Source organism: Coturnix japonica, chromosome 21 (genome assembly GCF_001577835.2).
Source record: "Coturnix japonica isolate 7356 chromosome 21, Coturnix japonica 2.1, whole genome shotgun sequence".
Classification (NCBI taxonomy): Eukaryota; Metazoa; Chordata; class Aves; order Galliformes; family Phasianidae; genus Coturnix; species Coturnix japonica.
Window position 1 is genome coordinate 2,885,317 of NC_029536.1, and position 17,036 is coordinate 2,902,352.

Sequence of the window (17,036 nt, forward strand, 5' to 3'; positions counted from 1 at the left end):
TGCGCACTAGGGTCGCGCTGCTTCCACTCATTACACGCAAACTCGCAGCCGCCGGAAGGAGGCGTTTCCTGCGCGTCTGTGCTGGCAGCGGGACCGGCCGTGCAGCCGGAACCCGAAGGGCAGCGCTATGGCGGGCGGCCCGCAGGAGAACACGCTGCTGCATCTCTTCGCCGGGGGGTGAGTGCGGAGGGGCTGCTCCCGAGGGGAGCTCGGTGGCCGTAAGAACGGAGGCCGGCTCCGCTCCCAGCTCCCGATGCGCTCTAAGGGCTCGCGGTTCGCGGTGCCGCGGCGATGGGCTGCTTTTAATTCAAAATCTCGTTCGGCTGGGTTCGGTTCTGGCTCGGTGCTGCCTTGCCGGCCCGGTGCGCGGTGATGGGCCGTGGCCGCACGGATGGAGGGGTGAGTGTGTGGGCTGCGATGTGCGGGAGCCTCCGGTTGGGGTTATATCGAATAGGGCGTGAGAAGGAAAGAAATTCTCAGTGAGAAGGAAAGGAAGAGGCAGAGAAGGAAAGGAAGAGGTAGAGAAGGCCCTGGTACCGCTGCATGATGGACCTGGCGTGCTGGGCTGCTGCTTTGTCTTTAATAAGAGCAAAAAAGAGCTTTTTTGCTCTTTCAAGGGGTTGTGAGGTTGTTGTTGTGTTGAGAGCCTGGGATGAAATAGACAAAAATGCCCACCCTTGTGAGATAGCCTCTAATTTTAGCTGAAGTCTGGTAAAAACGCTATGATGTATACATTAAATATATATATATATATAAAAAATCTAGCAAGAAAATCCCACCCACCTATTAGGCATGTAGTGGCTCTGTCTGTGTCAGAAATCTTTTCTTTAATGGTTTAAGCTAACTGAGCAGTGGGATATCTGTAGTGACTGCCAGCTGACAAAGTTCAGAAGCCCACATGAAATCTATTGTTGGAGTTGATCTGCTTAAATAGCAGACATTGCTGCTTCTGTTGCTAGACAGAGAGAGGAGGTTGGCCATGAAGCAGTAAGTTCATTTAATACAAATATTAAAGCCAACAAAGGCAAGGTTTTCAGGCACATGGCCTTTCCTCTGATGACTTCAATAGTTTTGCTATTGTAAGTACTGTCTCCTTGTTGTTTTTTCACTCTGCTGGATCCTGTGCAAGAAACTGGACCTGGATGTACCCATGCAGCCAGTTGGGATAGTAACCATGCCTGCCCAGAGCTCCAGGTGTCCTCATATAACTCCTCACACAATAAATTGGACTTGTAAACTCATTGGTGCTTGAATTTAGCCCTGAACATTCAACATCTTGCTTAGTTATTCTGTAACAGTCTCTTCTTTCTCTAGGAGACATCTTCTGTTCTGTAGCTGGGAAGTCATTAGGTCCAAGCTGGTTTTGATAGAGCATGGTTGGAAAGAATAGAAGCACAGCAGAAAATATCGTCCTGGCTTCTTGGTTATAATAAGATTGATCCATTTTTAAATCAACACTGAAAGTGTGGCGTGGAGGAGAGAGATGGGCTTTTAGGGCATACAGGCCTTTGCAGATTTATTATTGAATCTGATCCTTGTTCTGAACGTGTTATGGAGACATAGAAAAATGCACCGTCATTTGTCAGACTGTGGTATTACAGAAAGGACAATGAGATAGCAAATACAGTTTTTCTGCTTGTGCACCAGCTGATGCTGAGGTGTTTGCCCTGTGCATATAAGGGTTTATTTGTGTATAATGCATTACCTACCCACCTGCTTCCTCAGTCTTTCCAATACCTTTATGTTTGCACATCATGTCTTAGAGTACCCTTATAATAAACAAGCTGTATTGTGATGTCTTACCATACAGAACCTGCAGAACCAGGACCTTGGATAGAATTATCCCCTCCTGTAGAAGAAATGCTGGAAGCTCAGACCACATTATAAGTTGTGCAAGATGCTGAGCCATCCATGCTAAAATACTTTTTTACAGGTGAAGCTAGAGGAGCTCATTCACTTCAATCATTTTGCTAGGGATTTATTGGTAGTTTCCTGCCAAATGAGTGTGGGGTGGTGTGTCAGATCTCAAGGAAATGCAATTCAATTCCTTAAGTGTGCATAAAAAACGCAAGTCAACTTGCTTACAGATAGAAACAGAGTCATTGACTTCCTCTTGTTTGTCTGTTCATTTTAAGATTCGCAGTAATGACAGCAGACCAAAAGGTCTTGGGATATTGATGGGAAGAGGACTCTGAGGGCAGGAAGGGTTTCAGAAGCAACAAATAGGATTATGTTTATGTTGCACAACAAATGCAAGCTGCTTTCAAGTCTGGGTTCCTCCTCCTCTGCTGAAGTCAATGGAGTTCTTGCTTATTTTTGTTTGGGGAAAACTTTGGCTCAGGCGTCAGCAGAGGTGACTCCATTTTGTCTTTCCAGCTGTAATAATATTGTTTGCTACAGGGATTTGCCTTAAAGTGATCCTTAAAGGCAGAGCAAAAACTGAACCAACTCCTTACAGTGATTTATTTTGTACAGGTTCTGAGTGATGTCTGTTCTTGAACCTCACTAAGAGGTTTTTTGCTCAGACTAGAGAAACTTTTTATGAACAAAATCACATTTGTGACTTTTTCTGTCTGCTGTTGAGGCTTAACTCTGTAACTCCTTTCTGCTGTTGCTGTGGAAGGCGACCTGAGACACCAAGCAAAGCTTTAAGCCACCTGGAAAGGAGCTGGAAGAGTATTCCGGAAAGGATTGTTAAGTGATTTGATACTGACAAACCATGTGGGAGACAATATTTCTATCTGTAGAATGGAGAGAAGCAGCCTTGACCTGAAGTATTTGTTTCTGTTATGCTGCATATGGTCCAGAATAGCTCTTAAGCTGATAAGGAGATTTTCTGTCTTTGAGCCCCATATCTGGTTTAGGTTCTCATCTGCTTGATGATGATCAGCAACAGTGCATCAGGCTGAAGAATGCCAAGTGCTGGTAGCAATGCACACACCTGGTGACAGCTTTATTTGCTGGAGGTGCTTAATATCTCAAAACTGTAAAGAACAGTCTGTGTTGTTTTAAAGGTGAGTTCTCTATGGCTTCTGGGAATACAGCACCTCACGTTGTTTACACTCTTGATGATGCAATACTGAATATCAAACATGCAACCTGCTTCGCTGCTTATGGCCACGTCAGAAAAACAGAATGAAATCCCTATCACAAAGAAAATCAGGGGGAAAATGGCTCATCTTAGTTTGCCTTCAAGGAAAGCCGATGCAGTGATGCTGCAGTGCAGTGCTTTGTGCTGGTAGTGCCACTGAATTCAGCAGTCCTGCATCCATCAGAGGGGCCCAGTCAGTAGCACCAAATGAAATAATCCCTGCTCTTAATTAAGTTACTTGGCATCTTCTATATCAGTATCTCCATAAACAGCCCTTGGCTTGGGGTAATGAAACGTGCTTTTCTTAGTTCCTCTGTTTGAACATGACAACTCAGAGATCTGTTTTACTGCTCCAGTGGTAAAATCCACCTGGCTACTCGTATATCCAGGGGATGTATTTGTAGCCTGAAGTATAAATACCATTTTTCTGGCAGTTTGCAATAGGCCCAAGCTGATGCATTGTTGGGTGTCTCACACTGAAGGGATCTGTGTGTGTGTGATGCATGCAGAGCAGGGCTGGGAAGCCCTTGTTATGTGACTTGTTAAAGATGGCATACCCTGGTGTTTTGTTTCTAAGCACGTCTCTGCCTCTTGACTAAAGGCAGATGCAGAGATTGTTGGGCTTTTAGCAGGAGGGTAATTGTGCTGAACGCTGCTCACATCTCTGGAACTGCAGTTCTGCATGGTATCTCATTAAAAACCTCATCCTAATCAGAATTAAGGCTTAAAGCTGCAGTCAGGACAGAACCTCCATCTTCCCAAATCAAGTGTATTTGGCTGCATATTCACAGCTGAATCTTTCAGGGTTAGGGCTGTTTATGTAGCTGAGAGAGGCTGGCTGTTGTTTTTCCTTCCCACATGAAGGTATTTGGAACACCCTAGGAATACAAAGTGTTTCTTTTATGCACAGCATGTTATTCAGCCATCTTTCAGGGAACAGAGCAACACCAGGATATGATGGAAACAAATTCCCATGTGGAGAAAAATCTGCTCATCTGAACAAGATGTCCAATACGTCAAAGTCCCTAGTTGAACTATCTGCTGTGTATTTATATTTGGGGCATGATTTATGCATCCTATTGACATTCTGAGTACTGCTCCTTTAGATAATGTTTTTTTCTTAAATGGCATGTTGACAACATTAACTCTGATCTGTTAAAACTGATGGTGCAGATAGTGATTCATTGTGTTGAATATCAAGGGATTGCATATACATTCCCAGAGGTACTTAAATATTCAAGTCGGCATAAATTAACTGGATTATCAAACTGAAAGGATGGAATTCAAGAAGGGAGCCATGAAGCAAAGAAGACAGCTGATGCAGGAGGGAGCATGCCAGGGAGGCTCAAAAATGTGATGGCAAGATGTCACTGTAGCCTGAGCAGCTGGTGGGTCAGAAAAGGCAAATGGAATTTCAGCGTTCTGAGTTTATGGAGCATTACAATGAGAGTATTGTTCTGATGTTTATAAATGAGGATAGTAAACACAGTAGTGTAGGTGAATTAGCAATTAAGGAAATCAAGTGGTTTTCTTAGAACTCAGACTTGCTGTTTTCCTGAGTATGGTGATCATTCGAGTGTTCATTGTATACATTTATGTATTGGATGTATGTAGAGGGGAGAGTGACAGTGTGGATCTACAAAGGGAACCCTCAGAACACTTTGTCCTTGGATCTAAAGGTCTGAGATCTGGGAATGTGAAAAGTTTTGCTGGAGGAACAATTCCTGACCTTCCTGTTTCTTAGATCTGAGCTGAGGCATGAGAGCGACCTGAGGAGCATCTAACAAGACAGAAAGATAAACTGAAGTGGTACTGACAGAACAAAAGGCTTGTGTCCAAGCTCTCCTTCAGTACACAGAACATCCTGATGAGGTCTCTGTGAACACCGTCATTCTTGATCCAAGTGGCACACACCTAGTTCCATAAACAGCTCTGTGACTTTATTCAACACTCAAATCTCAGTGGTGTGAAAGAGATGAAGGCAAAGCACTTTCTTACAGGATTTGTCACAGTCAATGTAAAGATTTTCTCAAATTGGTTCTCTCTCCCTTAATCAGGAAAGAGGAAGGAGAAAGACCTTAGAGGAGAAACTCATTGAAGTGCTGCTGTTCAATCAGATTGTCAGGCTTGGTCATATCAGTTTATTCTTTTGGATAATTGTATCTGAAATGGAAAGACACTTAAATCACAAATTGACATTAACATCAAAAGAAGTGAAGCTGTTGACTCTTGCTGTTTTCCAAGGAAAGTCTAAACACAGATTTTTGAAGGAATAACATACTTAGATAATTGTTCAAACAAAGCAAACATCTCCTTGTCAGTTCCAAAGGAAACGCCTTTGGAAAAGGAAAAAAAAAACAACAGAAAACCAAACTCGCAAGTCTTCCCAAATCAAAACATGTTAGTGTAATAAAACTAAATCTAAGTTAACTTGTTCTTTTTAGCCATCCTCAGAATAGTGTTTAGTTGTCAGGTTTCGCAGAAGAGATGTTCAAATGTGGTTGAGGATCAGCGACAGAGCGAAATGTTTGACCAAGGTCGCTGATGAGAGTTGGGTCTCGTGCACTTGTGTGTTCTTGGCCCAGAGTCCTTTTTCTGAGCCACACTGACTGCATTAAGATGAGCATGGCCTCTGCAGCAGAACAGGCAGCTCTAATGTGATAGAAGTAATGGCTGCTGGTGGCTTTGCATCAGTGTAGTGGAACGTTCAGATATCATCCCAATCTCAGTAAGAAGCTGATGCATGATCCTCAATGTCAGCCTTAGCCTGCCTTCCTGGGAAAGATGTCATGAGAGAGGGTTTGGAACCTTATTTTTTGTGCAGTGTGGTACAGAACATTTAATTAATTGTGTGAAACTCTACAGTAAAAAAACCCTCACCCTTCCCCCAGGGCTTGGGAACAGTCTCCCTTGCCTGATGTGGAAACAGCTCTGCTTCCTGTTAATTTATCCACAGTGTGGAGCATTTGGGGTCAGTTATTCAGTTTTTTATTTATGCCGTAGTGCTCTTGTGACTTGTTGTATCCGTGCAGCTATATTTTACTGACTGTCTTCTATTTAAATTGTGTTTTACAGATGTGGCGGAACAGTTGGCGCCATCTTTACTTGTCCCTTAGAAGTAATAAAGACGAGGCTCCAGTCTTCAAAACTAGCCTTTCGGACTGTCTATTACCCACAAGTCCAGCTTGGGACCATCAGTGGTGAAGGAATGGTCAGGCCAACATCTGTTACACCTGGGCTCTGTAGTGTTCTTAAGTGAGTACTGTTCCTCTGGTCCTTTGATATTAATTGACACTACTGATCTGAGTCTTGATTCCTCAGTTCAAACAAGGAATGCATATTTTGCTCCAGAATTGCACTGCAAGGATACATGTCAGTTGGGCTTTTGGATTCAGCAGTAGAACGATCAATTATTCTTTTAAATCTGCATAAAGTTCCTGAGTGTTCCTTTAAGCTTCCACAGAATTATTTCTAGCACTCAGAAGCTTTCTAAAGCACATTGATTTGGGTAAGTGTCTGGGAGTGTTATTTTTAATCTACTTTTGAGGGGTTTTTTTGTAGTTATTACGTTCTAGGAGTCAATACACACTGTGTACTCCAAGCCTTATGTTTAACATGCTTTAACTTGCAAGAACTATCAAAATATTCTGGAAGAAAAGGGTTTTTTTTTTCTTTTCTTTTTTTTTTTTTCTTTCAATAACAGGAAGACTTTGAACAACAGAGCAGGTAATCCTTTCTAGTTGGGGCCAATTCTTGGCACTGTGGTTGAAGGACTGAATGAACTATGCACTCTGGCTTTCCTGGAGCCATTCCCAGTTTTCCTTGAGTAGCTGGAATGATACTTGTTACTATTGCTGCCCATGCTATTTAACAGGTTGATGAAGTAAAGTTTTGATTTCTCCTTTTTTGGAGCTTCATTTAAAGGTGAGAGTCTGCAGCCTTTCCCCCTCCTTAATGGGCCAGTGTTGTAATGAGGTTTCTGATTCTCTGTGTTTTGTGATGCATACCAGTCAATGATCCATCTTCAAAACTGACCCTACTGGGGAGGTCTTGAATGAAAGATGTGGACAGATCAGAGAGCTGGGCAATCACCAACCACAGGGAGTTTAAAAAGGGCAAGTGCTGAATTCAGCATATAAGAAGGGGCAACCCTGTCTATAAATGCAGTATTGGAAGGCCACAGTGAAGTTTCTCTGGAGCCTTCTCTCTCCAGGCTGAACAAGCCCAGCCTGTCTTTGTATGAGGGGTGCTTTAGCCCTCTGATCATATGTGTGACCCTGCTCTGGACCTACTCCAAAAGATTCTGTGCTTCTTTTTTATCAGGGAGCCCCAGACCTGAATGCAGTACTTTGAATGGGGACTTACAAGGGTAGAGAGGGACAACCATCTCCCTTAACCTGTCAGGGCACCCCTCTTTTGATGCAGCCCAACTTGGCTTCCTTGAACCTCATTAAGATCACATGGATCCACCTTTTGAACTTGTTGAGGTTCCTTCAGGAGGAATCCCTTCCTTCTGTATTAACTGTGCCTCTCAGCTTGGTGTCATCCACAAACCTGCTGAGGGTGCACTCTATTGCATCATCTATGTGCCTGATAAAGGTGTTAAAAAGTACCAGTCCAAAGACAGACTCCTGGGTAACAGCACTTGCCACCAGCCTCTACCTGGACGCAGAGCCATTGACCACAGCCCAAAGTTATGGTTCAGACTGCATTGAGTTTATTTGGATCACTGAGCACATCACTGGGTAACGCAGAATGGTCCTGCTTAGATCAGGTAATAGAAATGCCAAAGAAAATACTGACTAGCAAACAAGTTGAATGATTTATGTAAGGCCAACACACTTGGCAGGTTGCCTGAGGAGAAGCTGCACAGTTATGTAACAGTACAGTGCTAACTCATATTCCCTGCAGAACGAGATGCCTAGAGTCATTCTGGGACTTGAGTTTCTATTATAAACAGAGCTTCTTTCCCATGCCAAACACTTTGTATAATCAGTGGTGAATCTACAGCAATTCGTGACCAAAAATATTACTCAGTGCCAATTGCCTTCGATTTTCTTCTCCTTTCCCTTTTTACTTTTTTGCCTTGCAGCACTGGACTAAAGGCAGCTGTTACTAAAGGAAATAATGACTTAGACATGGGAGGCTATTAGTTAATATGTCCTTTTTTTCTCTGAGATCTCCCTTTTGGGGGAGAAGAAATGGCTTAAAATTAAGTCAACCTTTTAATGTATTTATTAAGCTCATTAAATTTGGTTGACAAATGTTGATTTTCACTTCACCCCAGAATTTCTGTGCTGTCTATGACCTTGGTTTCATTTGACTTGAGGAATTGCTCAGCTGCATCTATCACCACGTTTTTGACCTATTTAGTCCAGAGGATTAAGAAGTGAGAATGAAATCATGCAATCTGATATTCCCTTGCTGACAGTGTCTGTGAAGTACAGGTGGTGCTATTGATTGTGATCTTTCTGATGCAACACAAACCTATGAAGAAAGAGGAGTAGGTTAGATCTCCTGTACTCTCATACCCCTTTCTCAATTCTGACTGTACATATCTGGCCAAACTGGATGTGACTTAGATCCTCTCTTTTAGGAAAACTATGTCTGAGGAAGCAGCCCTTTAGAGCCCTACATATAGAATTGTTCTATGAGACTTAATGATGCTGAATATATGAAAGCCCCTTAACTGCTGTAAATAGAAAAAAAGTAGGTACTCAGGAGGGCAGGTTAAGCCTGCTGCTGTATAGAAGCACTCCAGAAGGACAGGCTGTTTTTGTCTAATCCCTTTAAGATTCTCATGAGTCACCCCAGCTGGAAGCTGCAGTCGTGACTGTTAAATGACAAAGAAGGAGTAGTTGGTGGATCTGTCTCCTTGGAGACACTCAGCTCTGGAGTTTACACAGAAAGTTCTACTTCACTGCAGAAAAAAAACCCACCACATTTCAGGAGCTCCTGTGCATCTTCTTCTGCCTAATGAGCTTGTTTTGGGAATCTGCATGGAACATTCCCAACAGTGCTAATGACCTAGAAAGCAAACTCTGAGAACTGGACAGTACAAACAGATGCACGTGAACTTCCCCTGGAACCTGGTGTTATCTGGATTTTATTGCATGGTTTTCACGTGATGAGCCTTTCTTTCTGTTGAGGTCTAGTGTAGCAGATTGTGCACTGAGCCCCAGTGATTACTGGACCATCCCTGGCTCTCACTGGTGAATACTTGGTTGTTTACCGGTGTTTGGGTGTTAATTCAATCCTTCTGAATGTGTCCTCTGCTAATAGGGCAAATAATTGTGTAAGATTAAGTCTTTTTCAGTGAGGCACCTGAGCAAGCACAGGGCTTGACAGGACTATCATAGAAGTCCTAGATGAACATGTCTTCCAAGATATGGGGAGAAAGAAATGGAAGTGGCTGTGGAAACTTAGGCTGTAGCAATTGCAGAACTACAGGAAGACATTATGTGGTTGTTGTCCTGCTTTACACCTGGTCATGAAATCTGGTGACGCAAACTCTGTAGTTTGTAGCATCCTTTAGAATGATGCTATGAACTCTTCTGAATGCCCTCAAAATGAGGACAGTTACTCTGAACTACCAGGGAGAACAGCTTGTGGAAGGGTGCAGCACTCAGCTTCCACTCTGGGAAAAAAATGCCACTAATAGTGAAAGGGGAAAGAGTGCTGGTAGCTTTGAATCTTTCTGTGCCTCTATTCAGGCAGCAAACTCCTCAACTGCTTAAATTTCTTGGATACAGAGTGACAAAAGTATTCTTTGTTCTTCGGTCAGCTAGTGTTGGGTTCTCTGTGAAGCTATTGAGTTTGATTTCTTTCAGCTTTCAGAAATGGAAATCATAACCTTCTGTCATATGACACACATTCACCTGTAGTGCACTGAAGTCTTACAGCACAGTGGTGTTTATTCAGTAGTGTATAATCCTGCTAATTTTCTTCCAACTCTTTTGTGCAGTTTGGAAACTAGTAAGTTCACAATTAACACTGACTTCTTTAGCACAGTTTGTTTGGCTGACTGTCTGCCAGAACAAAAAGCGTAACTTCTGACCTAAATACTATCCCTTTTCTTCCTCTGTTTGCTTTTATTTTAAGGTCGATTCTGGAAAAAGAAGGACCAAGGTCACTCTTCCGAGGTCTGGGTCCAAACTTGGTTGGAGTTGCACCATCGAGGTAAATAGTTAAGCTGTTGCTAAAAGACACATTTAAAGCATCAACCCAAATGTTGTAACCCATTCACAATGTAGAAGAATAGGTCATAGAATTATCCCATCCATAAACTGTGCTTTGCAAAGCATCAGACTGCACAGCTTTCGGGTCTTTTTAGAGAGTCTTGTTTTTTCTAGGGCAGGTAATAACTGCAATGTACCTAACTTGATGTCATGCGTATTATATTGCTTTTCTTCTGTTCTTTGTTTGTTTTTCCACAGAGCTGTCTATTTTGCATGCTACTCCAAAGCCAAAGAGCGATTTAATGGCATTTTTGTACCCAACAGCAACATTGTGCACATCTGTTCTGCAGGTTCTGCAGGTATGTGTTTGTAATTCACTTTCCATACAGTCTGCAGCAATACTCCAGCATCCAGCCCCTTAACAGCAGCTGCCATGTTGGTATCTGCATGGCTCTGAGATGCACCTTAATTTTTTCAATTGTGTATTCCAAGCTGTTATCAATACAAGTCTTGTTCTGTCTCTCTCAGTAGCTAGAAAATGAATGGAAGTTATCATAAGATATAGACTGGACTTTCAGTCTGTCAGTCCAGGCTGATAGATCTAATTCCTGACTGTGGTCTGTGGATAATTGTGACATCTGTACAAGCTTCTAGATCTAGAAAACATTATAATAGAGGATTTACTTTCCAGGAAATATATCCAGCAATCATCTCCATAAAAGGGTGAGATCAGGAGATGTAGCTGAGATCATGAAACAGCAATATATGTAAGGTGCTCTTAATGAGCCAAAGTTCAGAGACTATAAATAAAATCTGTGAGCCTGGAAACATCTCGTTCTCTCACAAACAGACAGGAGTACTTGGCAGGATTGCTTTGGAGACTGTTAAGGAACACACTCTGAAGAGTTTAACTTGGTGTTTCATAACATGACTAAAAAGGGGTAAATTTGCTCTTCTTAGCATCCAATTTGAATAACCACCTATCTAAAGTTTGTAGCAAAGCTTTTGCACATGTTTGTGCCAATGTACCAGTTGACAATACAGTCATACGCTGTTGGCACAGTGCTTTCTCAACAGTACCCTTGTGACTAAGTTATGGCAGTGTTCTTTATTTGTTTAAACTTCAATGGTTCGGCCACGTTGAGCATTGAGGAAGGGTTTTAGGAATTGCTGGCACAAGTGAAACTGATAGAAACATGTGCTTGAATGTCTTTCTAATTGAAGACTTTCAATGTTAGTGAAATATTCTAAAATCAGCTTTTGGAGGAAGCCAAACATAGACTTCACAGAGCTTGATCCCAGGAGTTTGCTAGCTCTGAGCTTACCTTATTTGCAGAGGAACCATTTTACTGTTCGACACCTCAAAATGTTTCTGGGTTCTTGTTTGCTAACTGAGGATAAACTTTTGTTCCAGCTGAAATGCTACAAAAATATCTCTGGACAGTTTAAAGCAAAAATTAATAGACATCAGCAAACTTTTGATACTGTTCTAGCCAAATTACTTTGGTTTGTTGTATTTTTTCCTCCCAGGATAAGGAAATAGCTTGTTTTTATTGGAAGAATACTGCAGAACAGCTCCACTAATTCAAGTATCAGTCAGCAGAGCGATCCTTGAAAACGTTTGCCAAACTAACCCCATAGTTGTGGGTGGATTCAGTTAATGAGACAGCTCAATGGCACCACCTAGAGCCTTGGGGAAAGCAAGAGACTAATAAATGCATGTTTCCCCTATCTGGTTTTCTAAAGCACAGTCAGTAAGTAAGCTGTCTTGCCTGCAGCAGTCTTTGGAAACACAAAGTACTTAGGTACAAAAAGGAAAGAGCCCTTAAGGCCATTGGTTGATACCTTAATATATTTCTCTGGCTGGAGACAGGTTTGAAGCTACACACCTGTATGTTTGAAACCTCTGCAGCTGGTAACTAGAGCTGTCACTGCACAGTGTTATTTAGTTCATGCTTGTTTGAACAATGGCAATAGACTGACCTGAATTCAGCTGTACTTCTCTTTTTCTTTTCACTTTTTCAGCCTTTATCACAAATTCCCTGATGAATCCTATATGGATGGTGAAAACCAGAATGCAGCTGGAACGAAAGTAAGTAACTGAAGGAGATGGGGTGCTGCTAAATGGCTAAGAGAGCCTCTGGAAAACTCTGAAAAACTTAGATGTTTTTTTCTGGTAGCTGTTTAGACTTTGGTAGATCTTGTTCTATTTCCCTAGTTCTCACTTTCATCTTTGAAGCTACCAACCTGGTCATGCTGGATATTTAGGTTTTGGGTGTTGGTTTAATCTGACTCACAGCTTCTACAGAGGGATGTGGAATCTGCCTCCAGCCTGAGTTAGATTCATGTTTTGGTTCCACTGTAAAATTCCAGTAAATTTAGGCATAGCATTAATTAGACCTCAGATCCTGCTTTAAGAAGTCTTCTGAACCTCAGGGGTTGGTTTTGAGGCTGAATACATCAGTGACTGAAGCTCTCTGATACAGCAGTAATAGAGGATATGGAAAGGTCAGGGGAGCTCACGTGGGAAGCCAAACATGGCTTGGAGTCCTTGTCCCACTTGGCAACATCTCCTGTGCTGGCCTTAGACCATACAGATACGTGTATTACAGCAACACACCACGGTTGCTGATAGGCAGTTAGGAGCAGCAAGAGTAATGTTTTTCAAATTCTAATGAAGCAGGATTTGTTTTCGAACATTGCATAAAGTGTTCGAGAGGCAGCAAGAATCTGTTGCAGTGGTTTAATGTTCTCATACTTCCTTCAGCACTGTATCACAGTTAACCGTACCTCCTGAAGGCAGAGAGGGAATTGGACAGTAATATCTTCCAGTTGAGCGATTCACGGTCACTGGTAGATATTGAAGCAATGAAGGATACAGGTAATAACATGACTCCTTCGAATGGAGATTCTTTCCTGCAAGGATGTCTTATGTGAAATAAGCAAGATCCTTTAAGACACCATCACTTATAAATAATGTATAAGCCTCAATTCCAGCACTTCACAGGGTGTCACCTTGGAACAGAATGCTGCCTTATTAAAATGAAAGATTTTTCCTCGTGTAGGAGACTTATGTCTGTTGGCCTGCTGAAGATAGCTTTAAGTGGAATTAGTAGCTTAATATAAAGCAGCATCTCTTCAGTACTTGTAAAGCGTTGATGTGAGCTGTCACAGACTAGTTAGCGCTGGAGCTGTAGGAATTATTACACATATGTATGAATTTGCAGAGCCAAGTGTGCATTCTCAGCATAATAGTCCTGCTCTATGCAGCTTTCTTAGATGATATTTGAAGTAAAACTTGGTAGTGAACCATTCTGTAGTATTGAAAAGGATTGAAAGCCATCAGTTCTTGTTGGTTTATTTTTGGTGTTGTGTTGTTTTGTTTTAACCTTTGTTCTCATTCTGGGCTCATTATATTTTCTGGTTTTTGTTGTTTTTGTTTTTAGAGTCAGAGGTTCATAACCAATGAATGCACTGCAGTGTGCCAGATATGTTTACCAGATGGAAGGTATCCGTGGTTTCTATAGGGGCCTGACTGCCTCCTATGCTGGGATTTCTGAGACCATTATCTGCTTTGCTATTTATGAAAGTTTAAAAAAGCACTTAAAGGAAGTCCAGCTGCTCTCTTCTTCTCCTAATGGAACCGAAAGGAGCTCCACAAACTTCTTTGGACTGATGTTTGCTGCTGCTGTTTCCAAGGGCTGTGCCTCATGTATTGCTTATCCACACGGTACGTTAACTTTTCCTTTTGTGACTGCAGAACAGCTGTTGCCTCTAATACAAGGCAAACGATGAGTTTTATGGTTGTAAAATTCCTGTCTGTGGAATTTGAGAGTAATTGTTTAGAAGAACAAATAGGTGAATAAATTGGTGAAGGTTTGTTTTCTGATCATCTGGTTATCTGAATTCACACCTGAAGCAATTCAAACTCAGAAAAGGATGCATGCATGCAAACTGAGTGGTGAGAAACACTCAACGAGTGAAGAGTGGTGTGTCTGGATAAATGAGTGAATGCCATGAGTGAATGTCACTGTGGTTTTATAGAGCAATTTTGGCTACGTGAGTATCAGTGAAGTGTTTCATTCTGTAGCAGCTCGACCAAGCAAATAATCCATTTCTTCCACATGGAAGGGCACCCCTCTTTGACTTTCCTTCTTGCCTGAAGGAGGACACTGCATGCAGGAGGATTTCATGTCTGAAAGCCCTGGCTAGCAGGCAGTGGGTGCAGGGAAGTTTTAATGTCCCTGGGCCTTGCATACCTTTCTTTGATCTTGGCGTGTTTCTGACAAGGTGCAAGTCTTGCTAACTTTGGGCTCTTGTTTGACTTTTCTGTAGAGGTCATACGGACACGACTGCGAGAAGAAGGCACGAAGTACAAGGCGTTCATTCAGACAGCACGGCTGATAGCACGTGAGGAAGGCTATCTTGCCTTCTATAGAGGACTTTTTGCCCAGCTTATCCGGCAAATACCAAACACAGCCATTGTGTTGTCCACGTATGAGTTAATTGTGTATCTGTTAGAAGACCGTGTAAAGTAGCAGAGCCAAGACTGCTGCTACTGACTGTAGACCAATTTCTTCATTGAACAAATTGTCCTTAATGACTGATACAGGTTACATTGTTGGTGGAAGAACTACAGGTCTGTGATCACCTGCTGGATGTTTTCCTTTTGGATTCATGCTTTCTGAAAGGTTTTGAGTTGTTAACATTAATAGTTAATTATAACTTTTTTTTTTTTTTTAACTTAATGATAATTAAGCAGCTACTAAATTAAATTACACTATTTAATTTAAGTATATGTTTGTCCTTTTCCTTAAGCACAGCCATTGTGGTCTAGGAATGTACCTCATACCATCAAGTGGTCTCTTGGACTGATGTTCATTAAAACTGTATTAAAACTGAAGAATTGGCTTGGAAGTTTGAAACTTAGTCTTCCTACCACTACTGTCGTGTCATTTTTTAGCACTACTTTCTACTGTGGAGCTGTTTTTTCTGTTGGATTTTCCTTATTTTTTGGTGCTAGGAACCTGGAAAGTAGAAGAGAGGATAAGATTGGTCTCAAATGCTACAGACTGTGAATGCAGTTCTGGATTTCACGGCATTCAAGAATAATTTATTTCATGTCTTTGTAGAGCAGCACTGCTAGTGGAACTGAGAACTGTTATCTCTTGGTCATGTCACTGGAGTTACCACCAAAAAACCCATAAAGCCTGTGTAGATATTTTCTTTGTCATCATTTGATTTCTTTAGAGAATGAAATAAGAAGGATCTGCCGGTCTTGTGCAACAGTGCTCACATTTCCCATTAACACAATATCTGCCCACCCCCCCCCCAAAAACACAACATCAAAAGGGAATTCTTCAACAGTGCTCATGATATAGTTCTTACCTTTCAGTTATAAATAAAATATCTTACATAGTTGATCCGATCGGTCCTCTTGTGAACATTAAAATGTACTTCTAATTTCAGTAATACCTTCACTGCTGGTATTGCAGTAGTAACTTGTAATTAAAAGATAGTCTGTGTAATAATTGCTGTGAGCAGGATAACATATTTGAGAACTTAAATCAGAAGATCTGTGTTTTGCTTTGGTTCTTCTGTTCTCTCCTATTCATTAGTGTCATTTGCTTTGACAGCTGAAACAAACACGGCAGCATTTGAGCCCAGCTTCAGTCCTCCCTGCTGTTGAACTGAACAATAAGCTTCTCATCATCTGAGCAGGTGTTGAGCTCTTGAGCATAAGCAAGTGTTCATGGACATCTTTGACTTCAAGGAGCATATACAGCAGGGATGTTTTTCGGACTTGGAAGGATCATGCAGAGCATTAAGAAACAGCATGTTAGTGAGTAGGGCTGTCTTTTATAAGAGAAAGCTTTCAGGTTAATATTTGGTTGCAGAAATACAATGAATTTGAACCTAGCTGAACCTAGCTGGTGACTGGTACATGATGTCATATTCGACATCAGCGTGATGGAGGAGCACAGTGCAAATAGGGTAAAATGTGTATGTGCCTCATTATGAGGCAAAACAGTGCAAAAATAGCTGATTTCTATTATGTTTCACTGAAAAGAATATATCATGTTACCCTTAAGCTAAAATAAGAAACATTTGAGTAACTAAAAACTGACATGGAGATGATGCCATCTTTAATGGAGATGATGAGCAGCAAAAGCTTTACTCTCCCTATAGAAGTCAGAACTGTCACATAGTGCTGCTTCTATTTTTAAGAACCAGGGCACTGGTGGTGCTGCTGCTCTGAAACTTCTGAGCTTTGCTGTCTTGAATTAGTATTCCTGTGTCGTCACAGCTCTCTCAGACAGAGTTAGCCTGATGTGCAGACTGCTTTAGAGCAGTCGTTTAAGAATGAGGGGACTAAATGATACTTCCCAAAAGCCATATGCTAAAAGATGTGCCTGCCTTTGGCCAACCACGACTGCCTTGACATCCCTCTAAATGGCCTGTTCACTGAGAGCTGTGATACTTGTATTGTGACTGTGCCCCTTGTCAGCATTTTTAATTACTTTTGCACAAGTTCTTTATTAGTTCCTTTAAGAAGGAAACCTCTGGTAAACAATGCATCAGTGGTTGGACTGATAATACAGATACGGTCAGTAGGAAGGGAGGGCCTTTGCAGAAAGAACAGACAAGCTTTAGAGTGCAGGAGGCTTGGAGTTCCTGCTGAAAGACTTGACGTGCCAAATGACTGGGTTGCACTTCCGCCTTCATTTGGTCTTATAAAACAATCCCTAAGTAATTCAGCTAAACAA

At 41.8% G+C, this 17,036-nt stretch overlaps 1 protein-coding gene across 1 annotated transcript; it reads left to right on the plus strand.

Annotated features, from left to right (window-relative positions):
- The first annotated feature begins 183 nt into the window (after window positions 1-183).
- SLC25A33 (solute carrier family 25 member 33) lies at window positions 184-15,602 on the plus strand. Its single transcript, XM_015882812.2, is given in 7 exon segments — window positions 184-399; window positions 6,167-6,346; window positions 10,193-10,270; window positions 10,528-10,628; window positions 12,295-12,361; window positions 13,716-13,999; window positions 14,605-15,602. Coding segments are annotated over 7 exon segments (921 nt in total). The 5' UTR covers window positions 184-391; the 3' UTR covers window positions 14,808-15,602.
- Window positions 15,603-17,036: the final 1,434 nt, after the last annotated feature.